General features: G+C 45.1%; 1 protein-coding gene and 1 long non-coding RNA gene across 4 annotated transcripts in view; one reads left to right on the top strand and one right to left on the bottom strand.

Moving 5' to 3' along the window:
- ESRRG (estrogen related receptor gamma) overlaps window positions 1-19,975 on the bottom strand; it is a 674,161-nt gene extending 654,186 nt beyond the window's left edge. The window contains exon 1 of one of the 3 annotated variants that reach the window (XM_043485932.1): window positions 19,956-19,975. Coding sequence is in view for 1 of the 3 variants with exons in the window: in XM_043485924.1 (XP_043341859.1) it covers window positions 17,982-17,983 (2 nt within the window). In the remaining 2 variants the exon portion in view is untranslated. Of the gene's footprint in view, window positions 1-17,981; window positions 18,237-19,955 lie in introns of those variants that run through there. The other 2 variants (XM_043485924.1, XM_043485925.1) reach the window with 2 other exon arrangements.
- LOC122452375 overlaps window positions 17,932-27,881 on the top strand; it is an 87,397-nt gene continuing 77,447 nt past the window's right edge. The window contains exons 1-2 of the long non-coding RNA XR_006272670.1: window positions 17,932-18,019; window positions 18,407-19,048. This is a non-coding gene — a long non-coding RNA (uncharacterized LOC122452375). The remainder of the gene's footprint in view (window positions 18,020-18,406; window positions 19,049-27,881) is intronic.

The raw sequence follows: 27,881 nt of genomic DNA, 5'->3' as shown, positions 1-27,881 counted from the left end.
ATCCTATAGACAGAGGAGCCTGGTAGGCTACAGCCCATAGGGTCACAAAGAATAGGACACAACTGAAGTGACTTAGCACGAAGCACAAGTACACCACTGGTAAATGGCTGAAGGAAGAAATGAACCCAGGAAGTCTGATTTTGGAACCTGGACTCCAAATCACTCTATTAAAATTCTTAATGCGAACACTGACAGTTCTAACAACTATGTTTAGCTTGACCATCTCTGTGACCTGAAGATACTGGGTGACTGCCAGATCTACCCTTTGTACTAGAGAGATCTGGCCTCAGAGTCTGCAGCTATATGTAGTCAAGTTTGCCATGGCCAGTCATTAAAATCAGTATGATTGGGCCATCAGTCTCATGATACTCAATTCCGATTCTCATCACTAAGATGGGCAAGAAGAAACTCTTAAGTTCATTCAAGCCAACTACTCTCCCCTTTCCTCACATTAGAGAACGATGGTACCATCTTCCAAAAAAAAAAAAAAGAAATCACACCAAAAAAGCATACAAAGTAGGAAAAAGACACACATTTTGGCCTCAATGATTTACATTATGTCATGGGGTAAGACAGGCATGGCACCTTAGAAGTCTAGATTTCCAATAAAACAATCAGGGATGATTTCTCCAATTTCTGGATTACAGTAGAAAAATCTTACCCTGGTCTGGGTCAATGAAACTAAACGCACCATTCATTATTGTGTACAGACTGAGTTCAAACAAGGTCTTGCAGGAGTCAGTTTTAAGGGGCCCACACCCGCAGACACTTCACCGGGAACATAGAGACTTAGCTTTGTTTCACCACAGAGGCTGCTTGCGTGGTTAGGATTAAATTCAGCAGATTCAAAATATTGTTCTGTCATTCTGACTCCAACAAACAGTGAATATGCTTCAGATCCATGCTGTGAAAATAGCCCATTAATGGACCATGTAAATGTCTGAATCTCTCTCTAGATCTGCCCTAATGACTGAATGCTAACCTCCAAAATACAATAAAAAGAAAGTGAAAAAATAAATAGGCCTGGTTACATTTCTTTTGTCTCTGCCAATCCTCCTTCTGTAGATTCATTCTAATTTCTTTTAGTCTTGCCACATAAAGACATAGTTCATTTCTGGAGCATGATCTCTGTGTTGTTCTATAGCTTGACTGACTTTGATTTACTCAGGAGAGAATGTCCCTTGAGTAAACATTATATGGCTTTTAAAATAACAAAAACAGTATTTGAAACAAAGGTTGGGTTGGAAACCAGCTGTAAACTTAAGGTTTAATTATATTTTGTGTCATAATGTAACTTATTAGCCAGGGATTTAAATTACTATAACTGAGCCTCAACTTATCTTTCTAGTATTTTCTTGCCCCTGTTACTGGCATGGAAGGAATTGTGTGAGCATTGGAGTCAGTTAGATCATTTATTCACAAACATATACTGGGAAAATATGTGCAATTTACAATAATTGGTACTGAGGATACGAGAAGGAGTAAGATGAAAAGCATAATTCCAAAAAAATACCTATACCCCAATGTTCATAGAAGCACTACTTACAATAGCAAAGACATGAAAGCAATCTAAAGGTCCATTAACAAAGGAATGGATAATGAAGATGTAGTACATTTTCCAGGCAAGAGTACTGGACTGGGTTGCCATTGCTTTTTCCAGGGGATCTTCCAGGCCCAGGGATCGAACCTGGGTCTCCTGCATTGCGGGCAGATGCTTACCCATCTGAGCCACCAGGGAAGCCCACAATGGAGTATTACTCAGCCATAAAAAGGAACAAATTTGGGTCACTTGCAGAGACATGGGTGGACCTAGAGAATATTATACAGAGTGAAGTAGTTCTTTATCAACTGAGCTATCAAAGATAAGCACAAAGGTAATTATAATGTAGTATATGTGAAGCTACAGGGCTTCCCAGGTGGTTCAGTGGTAAAGAATCAACCTGCAATGCAGGAGACACGGGTTCAATTCCTAGATTGGGAAGATCCCCTGGAGAAGGGCATGGCAACCCACTCCAGTACTCTTGCCTGGAGAATCCCATGGACAGAGGAGCCTAGAGGGCTACAGTCCATAGGGTCACGACGAGTTGGACATGACTGAAGTGAATTAACATGTGTGTACGCACACACACACACACACACACACACACACACACGTAGCAACCAAAACATGCTGAACATCCAGGGAAATGATTCCTTCCAGATATCTCCAAGGCAGCTCACATTCAACCTCTCTCTGAGCTAGTTTTCTCCTAGTGTCCCTTTTCTCCATGACTAGCTTCATCCTCCATCCAGGAACATGGGGATCATTCTTCACACCTCCTTCTCCCTCATCTACCCTCTCTAATCCTAAATATGAATTATTTCATCACCACTATCACAAACTTAATTCAATATATCAGTATCCCTAGCCTGAACTAACAACTCTAGCATCACCCACTCAGCTGACCATCAAACTCACTCTTCTTACAGTGGCCAGAATGAATTCTTAAAACACAAAAAAAGAACTGACTACATCTTCTCTATCTCACATTAAATGACTTATGGCTTTCCATTCCACTAAAAATGAGAAACCTCCTTAGCAGGCTTATGAAGGTCTTCACTTCTTGTCTCTACTTCCTTCTCCTGCCTCACCCTGGACCGCATTTCCTAAACTAACGCCTCCAGTGCACCTGGTCTTTATTCAGTCCTTTCATATGACCTGATGGGGTTCAGGATGTGCTACCCCAAGACATGGTGTCCTGGCATGATGAATATTTTAAGCTGAAGGAGTTTGAGGAAATGGCAGAAGCAGAAAGGTCCCCTGACCTCCCTTCATCATCCTCTCCCCTGAAGTAGGTCTTCCTCATGTGAGTGGCACCCTCCCTACGCCCAGAGGGAAGGAGCATCCTTGTCTGCGAGATGGAGGGATACCAAGAAGAATCCAAACGAACACCCCTTGCTAAGTTCTTCCGGTTTACTCACTTATCTCACACTCTTTGCCTTCTCCTTCCCATGACTTTCTACTCTTCAGCAAGCCCAGTACAAAACCATTCAGGTCAGTTCGCACTTTTGGGTCTTCATTTCCTTAGGAAGGTTCCCATGTCACATAAAACTTACATTAAATAAGTGTGCATGCTTTTCTCCTGTTAGTGTCTTTAATTTTCAGATCCATCCAAGGATAATAGTGTCAAGGGAAGCTTTTTTTCTCTCGTACAATCCCAAATTTCCTCCTAACCTAAAGTGTTGATACATTGTGTAACCTCTGTCTTCAAGTGATTTTTCTTACCTGGCTAATTCACCTTTTGCTATTGTTGTTTAGTCACTAAGTCATGCCCGACTCTTTGTAACCTCAGGGACTGTAGCCCGCCAGGATTCTCTGTCCGTGGAATTCTTCAGGCATGGATACTGGAGGGGGTTGCCATTTCTTCCTCCAAGGGATCTTCCTAATCCAGGGATCAAACCTGTGTCTCCTGCATCGGCAGGCAGATTGTTTACCTCTGAGCCACGAAGGTAGCCCCCTATACTCCCTTACTAAGGTTAAATTCTCCTACAATGGGCTGATCAATATATTCATTTTCCTTCTTCATAGCATTTGTTACAGTTGTAATATCCTTATGTTTGTTTGTGGGAATATGTGACTGATGTCCAACTCTGGCATTAGACTGTATGCTTCACAAGGACAGGAATCATACCTACTTCTGCTTCTCACATCCAATGTTTAACACAATGAGTCTGAAAGGGACAAATCGTCAATAAAGAGAAACATTTATTCACGGAATAAATGAAACAATAAGGAAAGAGTGGAGAAGTGTCAGTATAATGTCACAGAAAAGGTGTCATATGTGTTGGGTCCTGAAAAATATATCATCATTTATTAGGCAGAAGGAACACATGGACAGAGAGACAAAGAAATGAAACGGGCAGGCAGAGTTCAGTATAACTGAAGTGAAGCTGTGGGGGTGATCTGTTTGGGGGAGGAGAACAGTCAAGTGTCAGAAATGAGGGTGGAGAGACTCAGGGCCGAAGCCACAGAGGCCCTTTTGTGCACTGCAAAGCAATTTGGACTTTTGCCATGGGAAATCACTGAAGGGTTGTAAAAAGGGAGTAAAATGATCATCAGATTTGCATTTTCGAAAAATCACTCTCATGTTAGTGTGAAGGATGTCCTTGCTAGGTGGCTGTTGGAGACAGGGTGACCAACGAGGAGGCCATTCTACAAGTCTCCATGAGAGATGCCAAAGGCTCACAGCAAGGCGCTAGAAAAGGATTAAGTGGAGTGGGCAGTTTCAAAAGATACTTGAGAGGTGAGAACGACTCGCAATGGAGAGTAAGGTAAAAGAATAAGTCAGAGGATATATCACACCCTGGTCTCTGGGCCTCTGAGAGGGTAGCATGATCATTAATCAGGGAAGAGAAAACAAGATACAAAGTCAATTTGGGTAGATGGCTGAGTGTGTTTCCGAACTCAGTAGGATTTTTACTTTTTTCACATTTCTTAAGATTCTATTTACATTTGGCTGCACTGGGGCTTCACTGCCGCACACAGGCTTTCTCTAGTTATGGTTTGGGGGCTTCTCTTGTTGGGGAGCATGGGTCCTAGAGCACATGGGCTTCGGTAGTTGTGGCTCTCAGGGGCTAGAGCATTGCTCAGTAGCTGGAGCATGGGCTTCGTTACTCCACAGCACGTGGGATCCTACCAGACCAGGAACTGAACCCGTGTCCCCTACACTGGCAGGTGGATTCTTAACCACTGGACCACCAAGGAAGTCCAGGCCCAGTGGATTTAATATCTTGAGAGTCCTGTGCCAGGATGATTGGTGTCCTGCAAAATCCTCCTCCTCTTTCATCCAGTACTGTTGTGAGCTGAGCACAAAACCAGCTACCAGTGACCACACTGCTCAGCCGTCCTGCATCCCTGTGACCAAGTTCTTGATAACGGAAGAGGAGCCAAAGTGTGCAACCTCTGTCATTTGCTATTAAAAAATTGCCTATGTCACATTTCTTTTCAGAAAACCAGAAACTGGGTTAACTTTAACCATGCCAATGAGACAACCCCTCAAAGGAGGGCAAGACGACACTAGGTTAAGAACCAAATAATCAGTAAAGCAGACAGGCCAGATGAGCATTCCATTAGAAAGGGAAAAAAAAACTTACTCTAGGGGGGAAAAAAGTTACTTAATCCATAGTATTCTAGAGGGAAACATAACTTACTTAAAGTATACTGGAGCCTTATTTATGGCCCAAATAACATAGGCAGTAGGCAGCTACCTGCACCAGTCTGGACCTAAAAAAAAGGTCTAGGTCAACAATTGAGAACTGATAGCATAGAGACAGTAGTTAAAACCATGGGAATAACGACTTCCCTGGTGGTCCAGTGGTTAAGAATCTGCCTTACAATGCAGGGGACGAGGGTTCACCCCGGTCAGGGAACTAAGATCTCCTCCACACGCCCCAACTACTGAGCCTGCGGGGCCACAGCTAGAGAGAAGCCCACACACCACAGTGGAAGATTCCGCATGATGCAAGAAAGATCCCATGTGCTGCAGCCAAGTTAAAAAAATAATCATAATAAATGAATATTTAAACAACAGCGACATGGGAATAGAATAAGAGAACACTCTTGAAGACACACTTGGGTTTGTAATCCTGGCCCCACTTGTTATTTTCAAGGGATTTAGAGTAACTTACATCTACAAGCCTGTGTTATATAAGCCTATTATAACACATGTATTAATGAAGGTAACCCTAGCTTCTATAAAAAATGAATCTCTACATCTCAGTAGCTGACTTATTCAAAGACATTTCCTTCCCATTTATGTGAAGTCTGGTTGCATGTTGAGTAGGATGCAAGCTCTTCCAGGCACTGGCTCTTCCTCCCCTAAGATCTTGAAGTCCTTTGTTTACAGCTTTTTTCTTTCCATAGTCCATGATGGAAAGGGCATGTGCGTTCCTAACCATGTCAGCCTGGAAGTTATATACACATCTCAATGTGGAGAACAATCATTTGGCCCCAGCAAATGCAAAGGGACCTAGGAAACATGGTACCCACCTTGGCAGTCACTTCCCAGAAGAAACGATATACAATGGAAATGGTACAGGAATCTTGGAACAACAGCCTCAAAAGTGATCTGTCCTGCTTGCTGCAAGGATGAAAAGTGAAATTGGATGGATGATACACCTAACAGTGTATCACAGCTAAGAGACCCTCAATAATGTTAAGTCTCTCTTTTTCTTTTTTTAATATTTATTCTAATTTATTTGGCTGCACCAGGTATTAGTTGTGGCATGCAAATTCTTAGTTGGAGCGTGGGGATCTAGTTCCCTGACCAGGGATTGAACCCAGGGTCCCTGCATTGGGAGTACAGAGTCTCAGCCACTGGACCAGCAAAGTCCCCAAATCTTATATTTTTCTCTGTTGGTTTCCCCTCTTCCTCCATCCTAAATACACTTCTTTGGTGTCCCAAATATGCCTTATATGGTCCCATTTCTGTGTCTTTATTCACATTCTTGCCTTATATACAAAACTCTTCTTCTCTTTACTGCTCCACCAAATCAACTTCAACCTATTTTTAAAGACCAACCTCACAGCAATTTTCCTGGAGTCAGCTCTTCCTAATTCTTCAAGGCCAGATTAAATGCCTTTGAACCACCATCACCATGCTTAAAACTCTTCATGGAGCACCTACCAGATAGCTGTATGATATCATAGCAATGTCTGTTTTTACCCTTCCTGACTACCTCCCAACCTAAGCTGTGACCTCCCTGAAGATAGCGATTGCACTTAACTCCTCTTACTCAAAGTGATTAAAAGAGTAAACTAAATTTAGACTTTAAGTTCAAGACACCAACACTTAAGAGATCTGATATCCCCTCACAAAGAATGAAAATCAGACAATGCTGGAAAAGGGGGGATAGAAGAGTCTGTCTTAAGTATTTATATACTCAGGTGATGACTATCTGAATTATTGAGAAATTGTTTCATTTCTTTATTTTACTTTGTATATCTGTGAGGAAGTATGTGTGGTAATATGGAATAAAGCACGTACTTAATGAACAATAAAGCAACATATCTTTCAATATTATGATAACTAAGAAAAACAAACAATTCTGAAGAGGTTTCTTTAAGGACACTCCACATGCATGAATCGAGGTGGTGATGTGGCAGTTCTCTGGGTAATCTGATAAATGTCAACATCCAAACTATTTAAATCCATCCATCAGGTGAACTCACCCCTGGGAGTTATCTGAGCCAAGCCACTTTGTTCTTTTTAGATAGAGCAACTGTCTGAGGAAAAGAACAAGAAAGAACAAAAAACCAAAGCTGGGAGTCATTGGACTTAGGCAGTCCACTGAAAAGGCCTATGTTTTCCTTTTCCCAACAACTATCTTGATTAAAGTGGGCAATGCATAGAAAGGAGGTCTTCTTCAGCAAATTAATCTGATTATATGCAGTGAGTCAAAGGCTGGGTGGTCCTCCGGTAATATCCAGCCTTCCATCTAGGGAAGAGAGCGCCACGTGGTCTCCATTAATGAGACTCTTCCCACACCCAGTGCTCCAAAATGGCCCCAGAAACACCAGAATCTCTTCTTCTGCCTTCACCATTCCCCAGCTGAGAGACCAGGGACACATTCAGGATCACCCCATGTTCAAATCCACAGGCACCTATGAAGATGGCCCAAAGCTGATCTGAATCCCTGGATGCTAGTTCTTTGGCCAAAGTCTGCTCGTGGCTTATCCCAGTGCTCACTAGAGCTATCACAGCATTACTACTCTGGGGACCAGAGGTGCAGTGGGATTCCACTTCTACAATACACTCCGTGTCTCTACCAGTGCCACAGATCTGAGCCTTCCAAGGACACAAATGTGTAGGAAGAGTGTGACCCAGAAGGTGTTCCATGGAGCACTAGACCTAGGAGGTAACCTTTACCCGAAGGACGTGTAATAAGTCTGGAAAATGCCACATTCAACAATCCTGTCTTAGATATTCACAGCACATGTGAGGTGCATGGAAGGCTCTGAAATGTACCTGCTTCTGAAATAATCTGTGACATCCATTCTTTTACAAATCTGTCTACTAAGAAAACTTTGGGGGCAAAGCATCTCTACCATATTTTCTCAATAGACGGGGTTCCAGAGGTCAGGGTTCCTTCACTGTTGACATAGCACTTCACATAGCAATTGACATTTTAGTAAATATTTGCTGAATGAATGACTATCCTGAAGAAGTAGGGTCCTATAGAACACATTTTATAAAACAAAGCAATAAAAAAAAAATCACACTTCTATGGAATACTTCTAATATTCTAATACTTCTAATACTTCCCCAAATGGGAAGATCTCTTTGACGCTCTTATTTAAATCATGGGATTCTCTAAGCAAGAATACTGGAGGGGGTTGCCATTTCCTACTCCAGGAGATCTTCCCAGGGATCGAACCTCTGTCTCTTGGGTCTCCTGTACTGGCAGGCAGGTTCTTTACCACTAGAGTTACCTGGGAAGCCCACATAGACTACTTCCAATAAGAGCAACCTCCCCAATCGGGAAGATCTCTTTGAATCTCTTATTTAAAACCCAATTTGTGGGGCAACTATCAAGAGCACACTAGCATTCACTGTCTGTGGTCAGATTTCTTTTTTTTTCTCCTCCAACTATCTTAGTGTCACACTGACCTCACCCGGGACTTCACTGGTGGCCCAGTGGTTAAGTCTGCCTTCCAATGCAGGGGGTGCTGGTTCCATCCCTGGCTGGGGATCCCACATGCCTCATGGCCCAAAAAACAGAACATAAACAACAGAAGCCATATTGTAACAAATTCAATGAAGACTTTGAAAACAGGCCTCATTAAACAAACAAACAAAAAAAATTTTTAAAAAAATTTGACCTAACCAAAAATTTCAACATTTTTAGTATACAGACCAGTTAAGCCTAATGTTAACTGTATGTAAATACACTGACGGGACCATTAACAATTCTGGGTCCTGGGAATTCAGTATTTCTAGAGCAAGGCCTGGGATTCTACATTTTATACAAATGTCCTAGGTCATCGTGAAGGGGTTCAAGTGAAACACACTCTCAGAAATGCTGATCAAGAGGCAGGGAAGAGAAACCCTTGATTTGGCATCACAAGCCTGGGTTTGAGGCCCAAGTCTGCAGCCCTACTACATGTGTGGTCATAGGCAGTCATCGCTAAGCCTCACTGTCCTCCCTACGTAATTCATAGTATGTCTCTTACCTTCCCACCCACCTCATGACATTGAAAGCCAGCAGGTACTCAGCATACACTGCACACTGAATTAGCAAGTTCACCATCATTCTATAGGACTCAATAAACTAATCACAGCAAGTTTTCAACACAGAAGGGGTTTCTGCTGATGATTTAAAAGCAAATAAAACAGGGCTAAACCAATAGTGCTGTATGCCTCCGTGTCAGCCCACCTGGCAAACTTCCATAGAACATTTGACTCACTTGTGCACCCAACATGGGTCAAATCATGGTGAAAGCTCAGCTGGGTGACACTGACCACAGTCAATGAATGCTAAAACACTCCTCTGCCTGGTACCAGACCTCTGAAAAATGGCCTCTTCACTCTTAAGTTGGCAAATGGCTAGAATAAAACTCTTTGGTGAGTATCTACATGTTTACAAGAGGAATGTTCTTACTTATCAAGTGTCCTCATGAATAATAACTAACCATTGCTCAAAAATTAGGATGCAATGGAATATATGCAATTAACATACTACTGGGCATTTTTAATTCTCTCTCCATTTAGAAGATTCTTTTGGAGCCTGTAGCACTCAGAGCTATTGCTATGAATACCGCTCAACTATACTGAGTTGAGTCTGTATGAGTCAGTCTTTTGAAAACACAGGAAATAGGGTTGATTGTTTCCCAACTTTGTGGCATATTCTGAAGCCTCTTTTTGGAGTATATCTGATATTGTTTGTTATTTACCTTTTGTGTATAAAATAATGAAACAAATTCTGTCATAACTAAAAGCTCTCTGCCTAAAAGACTAATCATTAAAGATTTCTAATTGGTGGAATTTTTTTTTTAATTTCCTACATGGTGGCTCACTGGTAAAGAATCCACTTTCTATGCAGGAGACACAGGAGACTTGGGTTCGATCCCTGGGTCAGGAAGATCCCCTGGAGAAGGGAATGGCAAACCACTCCAGTATTCTTGTCTGGAAAATCCCTTGGACAGAGGAGCCTGGTGGGCTACAATCCATAGGGTCTCAAAGAGTCAGACATGACTGAAGCTATTTAGCGCACACACACACACATTAATTTATATTATTCTCTGCACACATGTTTGATTTTCTTCTGATTTTAAACTTCTCAATTTTAAAAGGGCTTGTTCCTCCACTTGAGTACTCAAGGGGTACCCAACCAATCTCTTTGGCTCATGGGATTTGTAGTTAATGACAGTAGCAAGAGAACTTTGCAAAACTAAATCCATGCCAAAATGTTTTTCTGCTATATTTATTATTGCCTTCCTGTTTACTGTTTTGATTCTGATCTATTTTCCTTGCGTGGAGCTCATGTTAGCGGCAACAAGTGTGAATGATTACAGGACTCACACAGGCAAACAAGTGAATGAATCAAGACAAGTTGGGTGAACCCATCAAAAGATAGCAGACTATCTGGACTCCTGCTGACTGTTGCCGGGACAGAATGCAATATTGCAGCCCCAGCATTCCTAGACCTTCCAACATCTCAAGAGAAGTCTGACAAAGTATAGGTATTCAATAAATACTGAGTAAATCAATAAATGCAGAGACTCCAATTTTCATTTGAAATCTCAAAGTTTTAAATGTAAGCAACATAATACAGTCTAAAGAACACAGACTCTGGAGCCAGACTACCTGGGTTCAAAAACTTATCTCTGCTACTTATCAACTGTATGATCTTGGGCAAGTTATATAAAATTTCCATGCTTCACTTTTCTCACTTATAAACTGAGGAGAAATAGTACCTACATCACGGGGTTGTTTGAGGACTTAGTTTTTTAGTATGTGTTAAGTCTTCGGATGATACCTGGCATATTTTACGTGCTACACAAACAAGGAAACACACTAGAACTTCAAAATGCTTTATCATTTTAATATGTATTATTCTGTTTTTCCCCACTATACCTGGGGGGCGAAGATGTTACCCTGCAGAGGAGGAACCTGACTGTCCCTCAGAATCCTTCATGGCTGTTCAGGAAACAGCAACACATGTGAATCATGCAAGAATTCTGTGTGGACACTTAGAAAGAGTCCAGTGGTTTGCCCAATATGCTATTCCATAAAATGGCAGATGTCAGAATCCAGTCCAAGACTTTCAAAAGACAGAATCAGAGATGTGTCTATCAGTGTTCACCACAAGCCTGCTTCCTTCATAACTAACAATGAAATTAAATGAAGAGCTGGTTCAAGACAGTTAACTATCTCAAAACAGCCAATTTGAGAGAACAGTCAAAACCTGTACACTCAACAATGTCCATTTATACTCTTTCTCTTTTGTTAATTTGTGTTACGGTGCTTTGCAATAATTTAGTTTCTCTCATCTATGACTCCAAGACTTTTCCCCTGGGAACTTTATATTACCCGACTACACAGCCTGCTTGTGGCTGTATGTTAGAAATCATTGGGTTAGAAATATCCTGGCAACATTTTCTTTGATCTTCCTGGTTGTTGTTGGTTTAAGGCAGATCCTGAATGTTATTTAAACAGAGGAGACTATTTGAAATTTCTTGGTAGATGAATTTGATAATGATAACTAAAAAAAAAAAAAATAACTACTGTCATCTAAAGATAAAAGATCTCATTCATCAGGCCTTGAATAACCCAGGACTTCTTCAGAGAAAAAGGTCAATGGAGCCACACCTGTTTCCTTTACTTGTACGGTGGTAACTTTACACACTTCTTGATAATCTACATTTGGTAAAGTTGCTCTCTCACATTACAGGAGAATTTTCTTTTCTTTTTTTTTTTTAGGATTTAGCATTTAATTTTTTTTTTGGTCCTGTGTTCAATCTGTTTCCCTCTGAATGAATAATGTACCTATTGTTTAAAATAACTTCTACTAAATTGGACTTTATCAAAACTAAAAACTCTTATGAACTGCAGGGTAATACCAAAAAGGTGAAAAACAATCCAGAGAATGGGAGGAAAGATGAATATTTTAAGTCTTATGTGTGCTAAGGATCTAATACTCAAGATACATAGAAACTCTTACAGTTCAACAACAAAAAGACAAACAGGGAAGCAATTTAAAAGGAAGCAAAGACAATGAACAGATATTTATCCAAAGAAGATATTCAAATGGCCAATAAGCACATGCAAAGATACTCAGTGTTAGTCATTAGGGAAATGCAAATCAAAATCCCGGTGAGATACCACTTACACTCACTAGGATGGCTATGATTTTTTCAAATGGAAAATAAAATAAATGTTGACAAAGGTGTGGAGAAGTTGGAATTCTCAGACATTTTTAATAGGACTGTAAAATTGTATAGCCACTGTGGAAAGCAATACGGTGATTCCTCAGAAAGTTCAACACAGAGTTAGGATATGACCAGCAAAGATCTGAAAACATAGGTTAAAGGAAGATTCTGAATATTATTTAAACAGAAAAGACTATTTGAAATTTCTTGGTAGATGAATTTGATCATGATAATTAAAAAGAAAAAAAAAAAGACTGAATGGGTTCAAACGAATTTTGTAATGAATGTTCACAGCAGCATTGTTCATAACAGCCAAATGGCTGAAACAACCCAAATGTCCCCCAACACACTGTGGTATATCCACAAAATCAGGTATTACTCAGCCATAAAGAGGAATGAAGGACCAACACGTGCTGCAGCGTGGCTGAACTCGGAAACTACTAGGTAAAGTGAATGAAGCTAGATACACAGGGCCAAATATTACATGATTTCAGTTATAAAAGGTCCAGAACAGGCAGATCCATAGAGATAGAAGGCAGCTCAGTGACTGCCAAGGGTGGGGAGGAGAGAAGGGGAGAGGCTGCTTATTACACAGTTTCCTTTTGGGGTGATGAAAATGTTCTAGAGTTAAATAGTGGAGATGCATCGTGAATGTAGTAAAAAAGCCTTTATGTTGTATGCTTTAAAACAATAAAAAATGCTGGATGTTGCAGCATCTGAAATTTTATCTCATTAAAAAAAAAAAAAATACTGGTGTGACTCTCCAGTACGTAGCAAGAGCTTCTTTTCCCCTACAAAGTTACTTCATATATCGTCCAAACAGTGTTTAAAAGTGAAATACTATATCTAGAAGATCAGTGGCTAACAAGTTCTATTTCCTTTATTTCACTGGGCCATTTGTCGTTAATGCTTTTGCTCTTGAACGGTATTCTTGGTTCATCAGTTTACCATTAAAACATCAACTTTCCCAATGCTACACTTCCACTTCCAAATGTTTCAATAGTTTAGCTAATTTAGCCAGCACCTATTAATGAACATATGTGGGGACCTTCTGTCTTCAAAATTACATTAAAATGTTTAATTTGAAATAACAGAATATTGATGACTCTGGTAAGAAGAGTGATATGATTTATCATGTCAGTAATTTGAATCTTTCCTTAATTTACACAAGGTAAATAGAAAACAATGACATATCTAATAGAAAAAAAAAGAATCTGGAGAAAAACTAATCATTCAGTAGGCCTCCCTGAAAAAAAAAAGATATATATTTATTTTATAAATCAATATATATAATAATACATGTATTTGCTCCCCAAAAGAAATCTTTTTCACTATCAAAATGTTAACAATAAAACAGAGATTATTACAAATGGGTCAGTAGAATATATTATATGTTCCAAACTTAATTTTCTGAGCTGCAAACTTTCAGGTCAACTACTTTATACAAGGGGAAACGTAGAAAGAATTTTGAAGTTGGAAAAAAAAAATCTCCTTTGACTCAATACTTGTGAAGCAGTTGATGGTAGATGCCCTTAGATCAGAGAATATAGCTGTAAACAAGCATGACAAAATTGCATGGAAAGTTCTGCAAATAAATCTAGCTGTCATTGAATTTCAAAGATACAATTTCCTGAAATCATGTTAAATACCTGAGCCATGACTTTTTAAATCTCGAAGAAAATTTCTACATAAAAAGCTATGTTTGTCATTTGCAACATGTCTATTTAAATGTTAACATGACTGGGTTTATTCCAAACAGGCAAAAGAAAAAATAAAAGCAAGTATTTGGCTAATTTGGGTTTTAAAAAAGCCCCTCACTTTCATCTTCAGGTAAGTATCTCTTTCAGGTGAAAGCAAAGCGGTTTTAGCCAGAACTGCCTGGAGAAATGCAGAAGGAATAATCCTGTCTCATAGAAGCTAAACATATCTGGTTCGTGGACTGTTATTGTAAGGAAATTTGAGAAATAACAGAAACTGAAACCAACTGTTGAAGGTGAACAAGAACTTGATGAAAAGAAAGGCTTATATTTCATGTCAAAATCAAGTGAGATGGAAGAGTACACAGAAGACTTTACAGGTAGCACATGTATTCAATGGTCAAATTCTGAAAATCCTTGACCGGAATATACATCTGAACACGTGGCCACAACAGCCACAGAAGTGGAGAGTCCTATTTCCTCACTTACAAGAGAAAAAGGAAGCTAAACTGGTGAAACCTAAGAGGAAAGCAAGGAGTTACAGGAACTTTCTTGCCAGTCACTTAGCTCTTCTCTGGATTCTCCTTAATGTCTTTCCACTGACATTACAGATCTCGGTTTTGTGCTTAGAGACGTGCATATTTATAATTTACTGAAACCCTGAGAGAACACAACTCAGCTCTTCTTAGTGTTCACTTCTTCATAAGAACAGTCTCTATAAAGGAGAACACATAAGCTAGGAATTCCTAACATAGCTTAGGAACGGCTGGAGTCCTGGGATAACTGACCCAGGAAAGATAGGAGATGAGCATAGGGAGAGGAATTACTCCAGTTTTCAGGAAAAGTGACCACTGCCTACAACCTTCCACACACACCCAGCAGAGTCACAGGTCTACCTGAGGAAGGGGGTGGGGTGGTGGGAGCTGGCAGGGGCAGGTGATGAAGTTCCTCCCAACCTCCAGTTTTAGGCCCCAGATGACCCAGTAGAGCAGCTCAGGGCACCATGAAAAGGACTGTCAGGTATTTATGCTCTGATTATCCATAAAACGGTTACCACCGTTTACAACCATGATCTAAGGTCAGCCAAGAAGGGCAAAGCCTGTTTGCAGGTAGGCACAGGTGGCCTTCTCTGCCACCCCCCTCCCCCACAGTTTCTCTCTCATCACTTCTCAGGGGTTATAGATCACTGACCTGAAGAATTTTAAGAGGAAACTCCCCTGTCCTCCCTCTTTCCAGGGTTCCTTGAAATCACGAGCTGATTCCTCCCTGCAACTAAGCTCATTTGGGCACTAACAGGCCTCCCCCGTTCTCCGCCCTCACCTCCTTCCATACACACCCAGTCATTCTCTTCTTTTGTCTGGAAGGTCATTTTCACTCAACTGAGAAAGAGAACTTGGGTCTTCCCTATCTAGAGTTTCCACCTGAGGGTAAATCCCCCGGAGCCTGGAGGCCCCGAAACAGAGGTAGAGTGCGGAAGGTCAGGGATGGGAAAGAATCTGCAGCCAGAAGGGAGAACTAGAAAGATCCGGGGAGAATCGCAACGCAGAGAACTAAGGCAGAGCTCAGGACAAGTTTATTTTACTTCCTTGAGCTCCCCAAAGCTCCCAAGTTCTAAGATTCCTTCAGAGATGGGGGGTGGGGGTAGGAAGCCCAACTAATTCTCGAAATTCCTAAAGACGAAATTATCTGGGCAAGCACTCCTCTCCCACCGGAGCGCGGCACTTTGCGCGCCCCTGCGGGGGACTCAGATGCTGGGCCAAAGTAGATTCGTGGAGAGGGCGCGCTGGGCCTTCTCCGTCTTTGACCAGTTTCCGAGCAAAGCGTGTCGTGTCGTCCAGCGCTGGGGACAGGGAATTTGCATGTGGTTAAGGGTTGGGCGCTGAGGAAGCTGAGAAGCGTGTCAAAGAGCGGGCTGACGCGCCTCCACGAGCCGGCCAAGGTCAGAGAACTGAGGTGGGGGTCTGGAGGTGGATGCTCTTGGGCTAACGCCAAGGTTCTTGAAACAGCGCGCTCTTTTCCAAGGAGCTAAGGAGGAATGCAGCCAACTAGAGACCACACCTTCCCTTTTCTCTCTTTTCTCTCATTTCCTTTTAATTCCCATCTTTCTTACTTTTGATCGCTTTTCCCTCCTTTTAGAACTTAAGAAAAGCTTCCCCGAACTTGTGCCAGGGGAGCTGAGTGGCACTTACCGTCGGCTAATGGGGCGGAGGAAGAGAGAATGAGACATCGCATCCCCAGCCCCCGAATTCCGACATTTACAGGTCCCCGCCGCTTAGTGTCCGGCTATAAAGTTGTAATAAATTTACCATCTACCCACAACCCCAAATGCAGCCCAGAGATAGCAGAAGAAAACTGCCTCTGATTTTAACTTAGCGGTCGAATTTCTTAAAGCTCTTTTGGGCGGGCCGGGGTGAGAATCCGGGTAGCTCCGGGCCAGTGGGGGTGACCCCGTCCCGTCTGAACCAGATCATCCTTGCGGAGTGGGCCCAGGAGTGAAGGGGGGGCCGACTGGAGCCGGAAACAGACCTCACCCCCGTTTCTGTGCCGGGAACCCTGAGTGCACACACTTTGGAAAGTCGGGTTCCCCCTGTGGCACTGCCAGAGACCGGGACTGGGTCTTCGCTCCCCACCACGCTTGTCCACAAGACAGACTGAGCGCCCTGAGAAAGCGGCCACAGGGGGATTCAGGGACATCCACCGTGAGAGGAGAAATCGGTGATGGGGAAGAAATTCATCAGCAGGGGCCAGAGCCCTGGGCGCGCCACAGGCGAGGCCGCAAGCTCTTCCCTCGCTGATTCTTAACCCCTCCCCACCTCCGCGCTGGCGCTCAGATCTCCAGCCAAACGGATCCGAGCCTCGGGTTATTTTCAGTCATAACCTTCTCCACCCCCCCAAATGCCGCGCCTGGGCTCTGAGGGGGTAAGGGCGGTTTGAACTGCCCTGCGCGAGTCTCATGGCCGCCGCCGCGCGCCTGCGGCAGAGCCGGCCTGGTCGCGGCCCCGAGCGCACAGCCCTTCCCGGAACCACGCGCGCGTCTGGCGCTCCTCTCGCCCGGGGCTCGGGGCACCTCCAGCCTGCCCTGCTCCCTGCTCCCCGCCCCCCTCGACTTCTAGGTTCTAAAACACAGAAGCATCGTCTAAGGCGTTGGCAGGTAGAAAGAGGAGACAAGGTCAAGGCCCGCGGACCTCCGCGATCCCCACGCTTGCGCCCTGCTGTCTCCGCAAGCGAGTCTTGTCCACAGCCGAGGAGGGGTGTCGCAAACCCCAATTCTATCTTAAATTAGGGATTTGACGCTGTTTCCCGACTACCCTCTGCCAGCGCTCACATTCTTCCCTCCTTTCCGCCCGGCGCGGTTCCTAGATTTTAAGACAACATCTTGTCCCCCCCTATCGCAGAGGGATGGTTCCCCACCGAGAAGCTTCACGAGCACTGCATTCCCACCCTGCGGTCGGTCGGTGCGAAGACAAGAGGAAAGGTCTCGCGATCATCGCGCCTCGCCCACTCCCTTTCCCCCGCCCCCCGCCCCAGCTACCGGGCGCGCTCCGGCACGCGCCTCCCTCCCCCAGACCCCCAGTTTTCTTTGGTAGGAAACACACGCGCCCAACCCACCCCGCCTCCCGCGTAAAGGCCAGTCGCCTCTGTTTTTTTGTGTGTGCCCAAACTCAGCTGGAAGTTGAACGCAGGGGAGTCGGAGAAGCGCGGAAATAAAAGAAAGAGAAGCGAGAAATCAAAGGGGGGGGGGGAGGAGGAAGAAGGAAGCAGCTGGAGGTCGCACCGGCAGAGGCGGAGGCCAGCCCCCCGGGGGCTCGGGCGCGGCGGCCCCCGCGGCCGCCCGCCAGCCCGCGCGCGCCGAGCCGGGTCAGGCGCGGACTCACATGGTGGGACTGCAGAGCCGCTCTCTCAACTACTGCGAGTAGGTGGTTTCGGGGCTGCTCCCCGCGTCCTGCTCCGGGGCTGCCCGCGGTGTGAGGGCAGAAACAAAACCAAACCGATCACGGGACGCGGTCGAGACGGGCCGCCCGGCGCCGCGAGGACCTCTCTCACTTTGCAAAGGAAGCGGGCGCGGGGATTCGGGCTGCCGGGTGTAGCCTATAAATAGCGAACTTTTAGACGGAATCAACTGACAAATGAAGAGTAGCGCGCGGAAATTTGCACCGATTCCCCTTCCCCGGGATGACCCTCCCTCCCTCCCCACCCCCCAGCCTCTCTGCTGGCAGGATTTGGGAGGGGGACAGATTCGGGGGCAGGGGGTGGAATGTAGTTTTACTCCGATTTCCAGTAGTTTTGTTGTTTTTGCCAGGAGGGGGGTACTCCGCCTCTTTGCCTACCCCCGCACCCCAGCGAGGCACTAGAGGAACCAGCTGGGAAGGGCAAGGGCCCGAAGAGCAAGGATCCTAGGAGTTGGCTGGAGAAAAGAGACGGGGGAAGAGAGCACGGAGCCGGGTTTTCCCTGGGATCACGGGAGCGACGGAAGGAAGGCGGGAAACTGGCAGGGTTGGGGGTTTTCTTGAGACCCAGGACGAGAATTTAGGTAACCCTGTGTTTGGAGGGAACGGCGACAGGGTGAGTGCAGAAGGCACGAAGGAGCTCCCAGCCTGTAGGTTTCCATCCCCGAAGGCCACAGTAACTCTCCAGGGATACCAAGACCCCCTCCTCCCCGCAACTTCACGACCCCCTCGGTCACGAGCCGCTGGGTTAAGCAGGCATTGCCCCGGGGTCACGTCCTCACTGGCCGAGGGCCGCAAGCTCCCGGGAAGCGCTCCCGGCCCGCTGGCGCCCGGGGGTGGTCCTTGTTAGCTCCCCGGGGGCCGGCCGCCTTTCGCCCAGCTCGCGCACACCGGCGAACCGAAGAGACCCCCAGGGGCTGTGCGTCCTGACCGCCACTCGCCGCCCACCCGCCCCCTTTTCTTGAGCCAGGGCCAGACTGCGAACGCTGATTTGGGTTAGTACGGTTTTCATTTTTATTTCAGGTGTTTTCTCAAATATAAACCCCTCCGGGGACGACAGACATTAGCTCTCCACTCCAAACTCGCCAGTTCAAGAGGTTGCCTAGCTGAATTTATCCTGGAGGTCTCAACACCGACCACAGCCCATAGGATAGTCTAATAGGGCTGGGTGTGGGGGGTGGAGAAATTGAGGACACCAAAGGGGAGGGTCTGCAGGTGGAAAGGATTCTCTGGAGGCTCCATGTTCAACACAAGGCCTGCAGAGGAGTGGGCCAAGCCCATCCGAAGGGCCTAAAAGTGGCCTCAGGGCTGGGGGGCGCGGGGGGGCGGAGGGAAAGGGGATCAGGAGAGCGGCGGTGATCTTTCTTTTCGCTCCTTATCCCCGCCCAGTACCACCGTCTGTCCCTGTAAACAGAACGTCTCACCTCTTCCCCAACCCCCTGGAGAAAACCGAATGGGGTCCCCCACGCGATTGGGGGAGGGGGGCGTTGCTACCCGGTTCCCGCTTCTCCTAATACCACTTCCTGCAGGTTACCTCCCGCGTGCACGGAAAAGTTATTTCGCCTTATCCCAGAATCCAGACGAGTCTGGAAGGAGAGGGGCAAGGAAGAGGTGCTAAGAGGGTTCCGGCGGCCGCTCTCTCCGCGGGGTGCCCCCACCGCCCCCCGACTCCACGCAGGCGGGTGAGCGCGGCGTTCGGAGCCACCCGAAGCGCGCGCTGCTCTGGCGCCTGCCGGAGGGTTGCGCTTCCCTCGCTGCCCCGAAGGTCACGAGCCCGCGGGGTGAGGGTGGCCCCTCTGCCCCGGTCCAGAGCCAGTTTACGGGTGTTCCCAGACGGGAGTTGGACGGGGCCCGGACGGCCCGGGCCACTGGCACCTGGTTTGCGTTCCCCTGGCTACGTACCTGTCCCGGCCTTCTCGCTCGGAGGGCTGACCCCGCTGCGGAGCCCGGCCCGGGAGCCTGCGCCTCCAGCGGGCCCGCCCCCGCCCTCTCCCGCGCGCCCTCTCCCCCGTACGCTGGGCCAGACGTGGGGCGGTCTCTCGCGGGCCATTGGCTTGGGCCGCTGTTCCGACCCGGCTTTGAGGATTCCCCCAGGCTTTGTGGGCCCCCTTGGTGGACCGACGAGAGAGGGGCCAGGCCAGCGACTCACCTTTGACCCCACCCACCACTCCCGCATCCCTCAAGTTCCCCTGCATCCGTCCCCTGGAGCCCAAGGCTTTGAAACGGTAGTGACTCCGCAAAGAAAGCGGGTGAGAACCTCCTTGCGGGTCGAGCATGGAAGTCAAATGAGTGTTTGCGGCGTTTCTCGAAGGTTCTGGGTGTTCGTACCAGGGGAACGGGCCCTGTGGGGACAGAAAAGATAGACGTACAGACAGCATCCCGGTGGCTGTTTTCAGCGCGAAGTTCACGTCTATTGTTTTCTGCCTCTGGAAAAGCTGCCCAGTGTGATAGATCTATTTAGATCCCATCACTGGAAGAAAAATCCTGGTGATAACGATTATCTCCCGCTCGCGCTATCTTGCCATCGCCCCGATTCATCTCGCTCTCCGGGAGATGAAGGGGTGAGAGGCTGGAGGGAGGATGGGCCAAGCCGTTGCCCTCGGATGGAGCGGAGAGGCACAAGGCCACCTCACCCGTCACATTCCGCTCCGGGCTGGGGAACAGGACACGGCGGGTTTCTTTCTCTGCCCAGCCTCACGCTTCTTTCAAATGATTTTAGTCTGGTGCTCCGGTCTATCCATATACATTTCCAATCTCATGGCTCATAAACTATTAGCAAAATGGTTTCATTATTCACCTTCTGTATCCTACAAAAGGGAGAAAAGAAGGGAGCAGCAGGAAGGCAGAGTGGGGGTAGGGGGACGACCGCGGGGCAGTAGTTCACAGTGACACCGCCCGTGTTTAAATCACGGCTCAGGCTGCCTTCTTTAAGTTGACACTCAACAAATCTGATCCGTTTCCGAAGATCTGTAGTCGACCTCCTCTCTTTTCCCCTCCCCTCCCCTTTCTCTTTCTCTCCGTCCATCACTCTCTCTCTCTCTTTCCTACGTTTCTAGAAGGACCAGATGAATAACCAAAATACTGCAGATCCATTGTTTGTTTGATTAGGTGCCATCAACAAGGCATGCCCTTTAGATACGACATATAAAATTGATTAGAATGGCTACCCCTGTCCCCTTTAGGGTGGTGGTGACAGAGTCACATGTCATCTGTAAAGCCAAACCATCCTAAGACACAAGGTTAGGATGATAACCAAGAAGTTTATTTGTGGCATCAAGGTGGCCAATGGAGCAACAAGCCCTCAGCGGGCTTCCGCGAGTTCCGGGAAGTGAGGCAGTTGCAGAGTGGAGTGAGTGAGTGAGTGAAAGTGTGTATGTGTGTGTGTACACGCGCGTGCCCGTGTGTGTGCCCTTTAGGAGAATGGGGAGACTTAACAGAGTGGAGTCTTTGTTTGTCTCTGAGAGATGGGGGGGAACACATTAAATGAGTCAACCCTAATTAAAAGACCAATAGAAGCAAACATTCCTGGAAGCCGGAGAACTGTGTGCAAAGGGCTAAAAACTGCGGGCAGGCGCGAGACGGCAGAAGCAGCCTCGGGCAATAGGAATCTGGATCGGCTTCTCCACTGGGGTTTATGATCATATTAAGTGTCTCTACCAACACTTTAACTTTTCTTATCAATATATTTTATGTAGGATGACTCTATCAACACACACTCACGCGCTCCCGGTACTTTTGAAAATATAAAGGACGCCAGGCAAGCGAACGTGCAGTAATTATCCCTCGATGGAGAAACCAATCTGGCTGCGAGAGGCCCGTCTGCGATCGCCCGAGGCGGCGGCGCGGGGACCTGCGCGGAGGCCGGGGACTGCCGGCGCTCGCTAGGTCACGGCGCCGCGCGGCCGCCGCTCGCCCGCTGTTTAATATACATAGGGTGGGAACGCAGGGAAAAAGGATCTTGTGCCGGCACGTCCTGCAGGAAAAAAAAATCAATTTGCTATTTATTTTTGAAATATATAGATTTAGGATTTTTTTTCCCCCCAGCCCGACCCCCTTCAAGAAACAGCGGCCCATATTGAATTACGTCTTTTAATGACTTTTCCTTTATATGCCGTCGCGATTTCACGTTCTGGGCAGGAGCAGGGTGGAGTTTCCTGGGCGGGGGTGGGGGGGTGTCAATGCCGGTATCTTCAAAAAGATTTGCCTCGTGTGTTAATTGCATGCTGTTAAGCACATCTGGGACTGCGCGCTGACCAACTCGGACCAACTTTTAATTAACACATTGACCCGGCGATGGAGCAGCCGCCCGGCCTCCCCCTCGAAATATGTATATGAGCCGCGCGCCGCCAGATGCCAGCGAGGAATCGCCTGCGTCCCGGGGCGGGAGGGGGGGCACAGCGCCATCGTAGGCTCTCTCCCGGTGAACGTTTTTTCCTCGCCTATAGGTGTATAGGAAATCAACAAAGACAGAGAGTGAAGGACCGGCTCCTGGAGCAGGCTTCTTGCACCCTTTAATGTGACTTGACCGTGGGCGGGGCAGTTGGGGGAACGGGGAAGGAAGACCACCCCCTCTTCTCTCCGCAAGTCCATTGCTACCCAGCCTGCCTTGGGCTTGAGCTGCAGGCTCGAGCCGGGGCTTTTTGAATGGGCCGACTTCTGGGTTAGCGAAGGCGGTGGCCGAACATCCGCGTGGAGAGAACGAGCCCGATTCTAGCCGGCCTCCTCGCATTCTCCCCGTCCTCCGAGGCTCTACGTGGAGAAATCACAAACTCCAGGGCCCCCGGTCTGAGAAACAGGAATGGGCTCCCCATCCCACTCCCCCGCCCCCGGGTTCTTGGAACTCTGAAGGCTAGGGCGCAGGAAACTACTGGCTATTTTTAGGACCCTAGGCCCTTTCTCTGGAGACCAGGGGGCGACCTTCCAGCCAGGTCAGTCACATCCCCGGCCTCCGGGAGCAAGAAACCCGGAGCGCAGAGCAGAAGATGCCACCTGCAGATAGGCAATTTCACCCTAAGTAATTTCATTCAGAATTGATGGCGTTTCACCGGAGTGGTGCCTTCGAAGTGAGTGCCTAGCCTGCCTCCCCGTAGAGCACCAATGCGGGTTAATTCCCAGATACGTGCTCATTTTCTCTATCCTCATCTAATCTCAACTGCCTCGCTCTTCTAAGTGCTTAGCTTCAGCATACATCCCTATAAAAAAATGTCAAAGTGGTGTTCCTTCTCCCAGCCATAAAAAAAAGTTGGAGTGAATCACTCCCAAGTTACCTTTTAACATCCCCTCCAGGTAACAGTTGAAGTTTCTTGTTTGACATTTTTCATTCCCCAATACAGAACTTTTCCATAAATACCCAGTCGCAACATGAGGAGAAGTATATGTGGCAATAAATTCACAGCTATATGTTCTAACTATGGCGATGCTTTAGAAAATTTAATGTGACAAGATTGCTCCCCAAATTCCTTCCACCTCTTTTCTTTTTTTCCGTATTCTCCTTTTTTTTTTTTCCCTGTCCTTCCCTTGAATCTGCTATCAACTTATCAGAGGATCTGCAAAATTTAAAACTAGAAGAATAGAAAAGATAAAGACAATGTTCTATTACTCAGTATGCCTCTGAGTTCCTCTAGATCTTTTTTTTTTTTTTTTAATTCAGATAAAGGTATAATCAACACCTATCTTCCCTCAGGAAAAAACCAATCAGTTGGTAAATTACAATATCCCTTTGCAAAGATAAGGCCTTTGGAAAGGTAGCACAATCATTGCCCAAATGGCTTCATTTTGAGTTGAGTGGACCACTGCTCCTTATTTCAGCTCACAAATTGTTCTGCAAAATTGCAGCACACACCTGATATCCAGGGAAAAACAAGGGTTCGTAACTCCAGCTGGTTCTTTTGATTTACTCTGCCTGGTAAGATGTATGCTGGGGTGTTTTGATAAGGGGGAAAAAAAGGAGTCAGCAGTTTGATTTGGAAACTCTTTTATTGCTGAATATGGTTGCAGGTTTAAACTAAAGAATGTGTTTCTGCTGGGGACATTTGCATGACATATCCATATGCATTAGCAGCTGCACGGTGTGACATCATCAGTTCCTGTGAGCATTTTTTCCCCCTTCTGTCTTTCTCAAAGGAAGTGGGTGAGTGGCTTATAGGAGTACCATATAGACTTTAAAGATACATGACTCTTCCTATGTCCTTCAGGCCCTCTCACCTAGTTGGCCTGCAACAACCTGTGTCTTTTGACAATTATGGAAAATTTAAAGTAGCTAGCCTTCCTGGTTACACTTTTTTAAATGATAATAATGGATTAACAGTGTATAAAATTTAATGACAGAAGTTTTCAGAGAAAGGAGCCTTTTGAAGCTTCAACTCCCTTTTTCTGAAGAAAAAGGTGTTGTAATCCACATTCTCCTGATCATTTGTTTAGTGACTTAAAAGAGAAATGTTTAATTAGATAAAGTGCCTTTGTGTCGTTAGACTTCACTTCTTGGTATATGATAGAGACAGTACTTTTGAATCAAGAAAATTAAGACCATACCATATTGACATAGAGAGATGGTGTCAGAGAGCAATTCTGAAAGACGTGTGCGTCTCCAGATGTTCTCTGAGCAGTACAAAAGCTACCTTCTAATATCCACAGTGAGTTTTCTGCAACTAATTCGTCCTAAATTGTATTTCACCTGTGATTCTCCCTGAATCCCAGTGGTCTGTAAACAGCAGGAACCACAATGTCAAACTGAAATTGGAAGGAAACTGGATCTGATTCTGTCCAGTTACTCAGGCTATTCGTTGTTAGAAAGAAAACCGTACATTTAAGTTGTTGTGGTCATCAAGTCAGGTTGACTTGGAAGTATGTTGACCCCAAGCCAAGAGGTTAACATAAGCACATTTTTAAAACTTTGCATCTCATTTCTTGTCAACATTAAGTGTTTGATGGTATTGCTGGAGAATGGTCATGCTCGGATCCATCACAGTACAGGTGTATCACAAAGTGAAACAAAAATCTCACACATATACAAACAAGCAAACAAAGAGATAATTACTCTTATCAGGAAATGTTTTGACCAATGAAGATATCCTGCTAGAGATATTATGGCTTTTCTTTCAGTCTTTGTAACTTTTTCCGTCTCCAGAAAAGATATTTAAAAGAAAAAAATGAAATGACATTAATCAGTGAAAGAGTGTCATTCACTTTTCTTCTAAAATACATGGAACTAATATGTACTATTGCACAAACGTGCGTGCACAATGACACATAAATATGCATGAGTCTATGTAATAATCTACTTTTATGTCTTGTTTCCGGATGTTTGCAAATACCACCAGTGCATTGGTTTGACCTAACCAAAAGGTAGCTAAGATCTCTGCCATTCAGTTGAATCCTAGATGCTTTAGGCATCACAGAACAAATTTCTCCTGTCCTCCATTGCACAGACGTTGAATTTTTTTTTTAATTATATAACTTTAAAGTACTCATTCAATACAGTATGGATAAAGGTAAAAACAGCTGCCTTGTGGGATATTATATGATGAAAAATCCAGCTGCATTATTTTATTCAATTAATTATTTTTGGAATAACTAAAACAGCCACAGGTTAGCTTAGTTGTTTCATTCAGAACATGGCCCAGAATTGATCTTGTGATTGTGTCCTGGCTCAAGAGCTCCATATTATACTCCTCAACCCTGGGCAGCCCGCGACAATTCTGTGCCAGATGTGACAAGAAGAACAAGGGAAAATGTGGATAAACTCACACAAACCAAAGAAATAAAAAGATTTGCTTTTAAAAGCACACATCGCACTTGGAGCATTAAGTACAGAAGATGTGGTATAAATGTCTGCATTTCAAACAAAATCTCTCTGGCAAGATTTATTAGAGAACAGAGAAAGGGAGCAAAAACACCTCATTGAGGCTTGAAGGGGAGCTTAGACTTGATGAAGAAAACTACTGTACCTGCCTGGGTTTTGATATATCATTTAAAACATTTTCAAATCAGCTTTTGCTTGCTACTGCTTAATATGTATTCTCTTTACCTTTAAAATGCAGAATTTATTTGTTTGTATGCTTTTTTATTGGCTTTTGATATTAAACATTTCTGAATGTTTTAAATGGTCAATAGATTTTGGAAAAAGGGATGTGAAGAAATTACTTATTTGCTTATCCATTTGTCTCTCAGTTTATTTACAAAATAATTCCATTTCTCCCTCAAAGGCTCTTTTGGCACAGGTCACACTATCATAGGGTCTTTGAAACATAATGGTGAACAAAGATAAAACAGACCATTCCAATGGTCACCCTTGATTCAGCAGATCCAAGGTAAAAAGCAGAAGGAAATTTTGTTACATCAGTACTTAAATCTATAGCCGTTTATTCAGATTTATTTCCAAGAAGTATGAGGTAGGTAACATGGATATTCAAAAGCCAGTGATTACAATCCAACATGGATGAAGCTCAGAAGTCACCACTTCATCCTAACAAGTAAAAGGATGAACAAACTGAAAAATCAGTTCTCCTTAGATTCATCAGAGAAATGAGATTGGAGGGCTAACGTTTGTGTCTGAAATTAGAGAGACAGACAGATAACAGACAATCACAACTTATGAGGGTTCAAGAGCTGAAACCTCAGGAACCAGTTCTGGGGGGAACTGAACTGAAATTAACAAATTCCTGGAGGCTCAGTGTGGACACATCAGAGTTAAAGACTTCAGTAAGAGCCAGTCATAGTCAAGGCTTCCTACCTCCATTGAGTTTTATTTCTAGGAGCTCTACTAGTTCCTTGCTGCAAATGTCAGAGAAAAATACTCTTCATACTTCCTGAATCTGTGGTGTCTGACATCATTGTTACTTCAAATATTGCCTCTGTTCCTTTCTTTCTTCCTCTTCTGGTATTTCCATTGTGCATGTTACATCTTTCATGATTGTTCCACAGTCCTTGGATATTCTGTTCTTTTTTTTAGGGATAAGAATGGCATTCTTGTTATTGTTTAGTGGCTAAGTCATCGTCTGGCTCTCCTGTGACCCCATGGGCTGCAGCTGTCCAGGCTCCTCTGTCCATGGGCTTTTCCAGGCAAGAATACTGAAGTGGGTTGCCATTTCCTTCTCCATGGGATCTTCCCAACCCTGAAGAGATCAAACACGTGTTTCCTGCTTGGCAGGTGAATTCCTTACCACTGAGTCACCAGGGAAGCCCAAGAAGGTCATTACCTAATAACAAATGGGTCAATACTCTAAGAATATATAACAATCATTAATATGTATGTATTTAACAAAAAAGCTTAAAATTCAAAATTCAAAAAATTAATATCATGGCACCCAGTCCCATCATTTCATGGCAAATAGATGGAGAAACAATGGAAACAGTGACAGATCTGATTTTTTTTGGTCTCCAAAATCTCTGCAGGTGGTGACTGCAGCCATGAATTTAAAAGACACTTGCTCCTTGGAAGAAAAGCTATGACCAACCTAGACAGTGTATTAAAAAGGAGAGATGTTACTTTGCTGACAAAGGTCCATCTAGTCAAAACTATGGTTTTTCCAGTAGTCATGTATGGATGTGAGAGTTGGACTGTAAAGAAAGCTGAGTGTCGAGGAATTGATGCTTTTGAACTGTGGTGTTCGAGAAGACTCTGGAGAGTCCCTTGAATAGCAAGGAGATCCAACCAGTCCATCCTAAAGGAAATCAGTCCTGAATATTCATTGGAAGGAATGAGGCTGAAGCTGGAGCTCTAGTACTTTGGCCTCTTGATGCGAAGAACTGACTCATTGGAAAAGACCCTGATGCTGGGAAAGATTGAAGGCAGGAGGAGAAGGGGACGACAGAGGATGAGATGGTTGG

Source organism: Cervus canadensis, chromosome 13, assembly GCF_019320065.1.
Source record: "Cervus canadensis isolate Bull #8, Minnesota chromosome 13, ASM1932006v1, whole genome shotgun sequence".
NCBI classification, from domain to species: Eukaryota; Metazoa; Chordata; class Mammalia; order Artiodactyla; family Cervidae; genus Cervus; species Cervus canadensis.
Note: the sequence above shows the minus strand (reverse complement) of the source record. Positions and strands in the feature narration are given on the sequence as shown.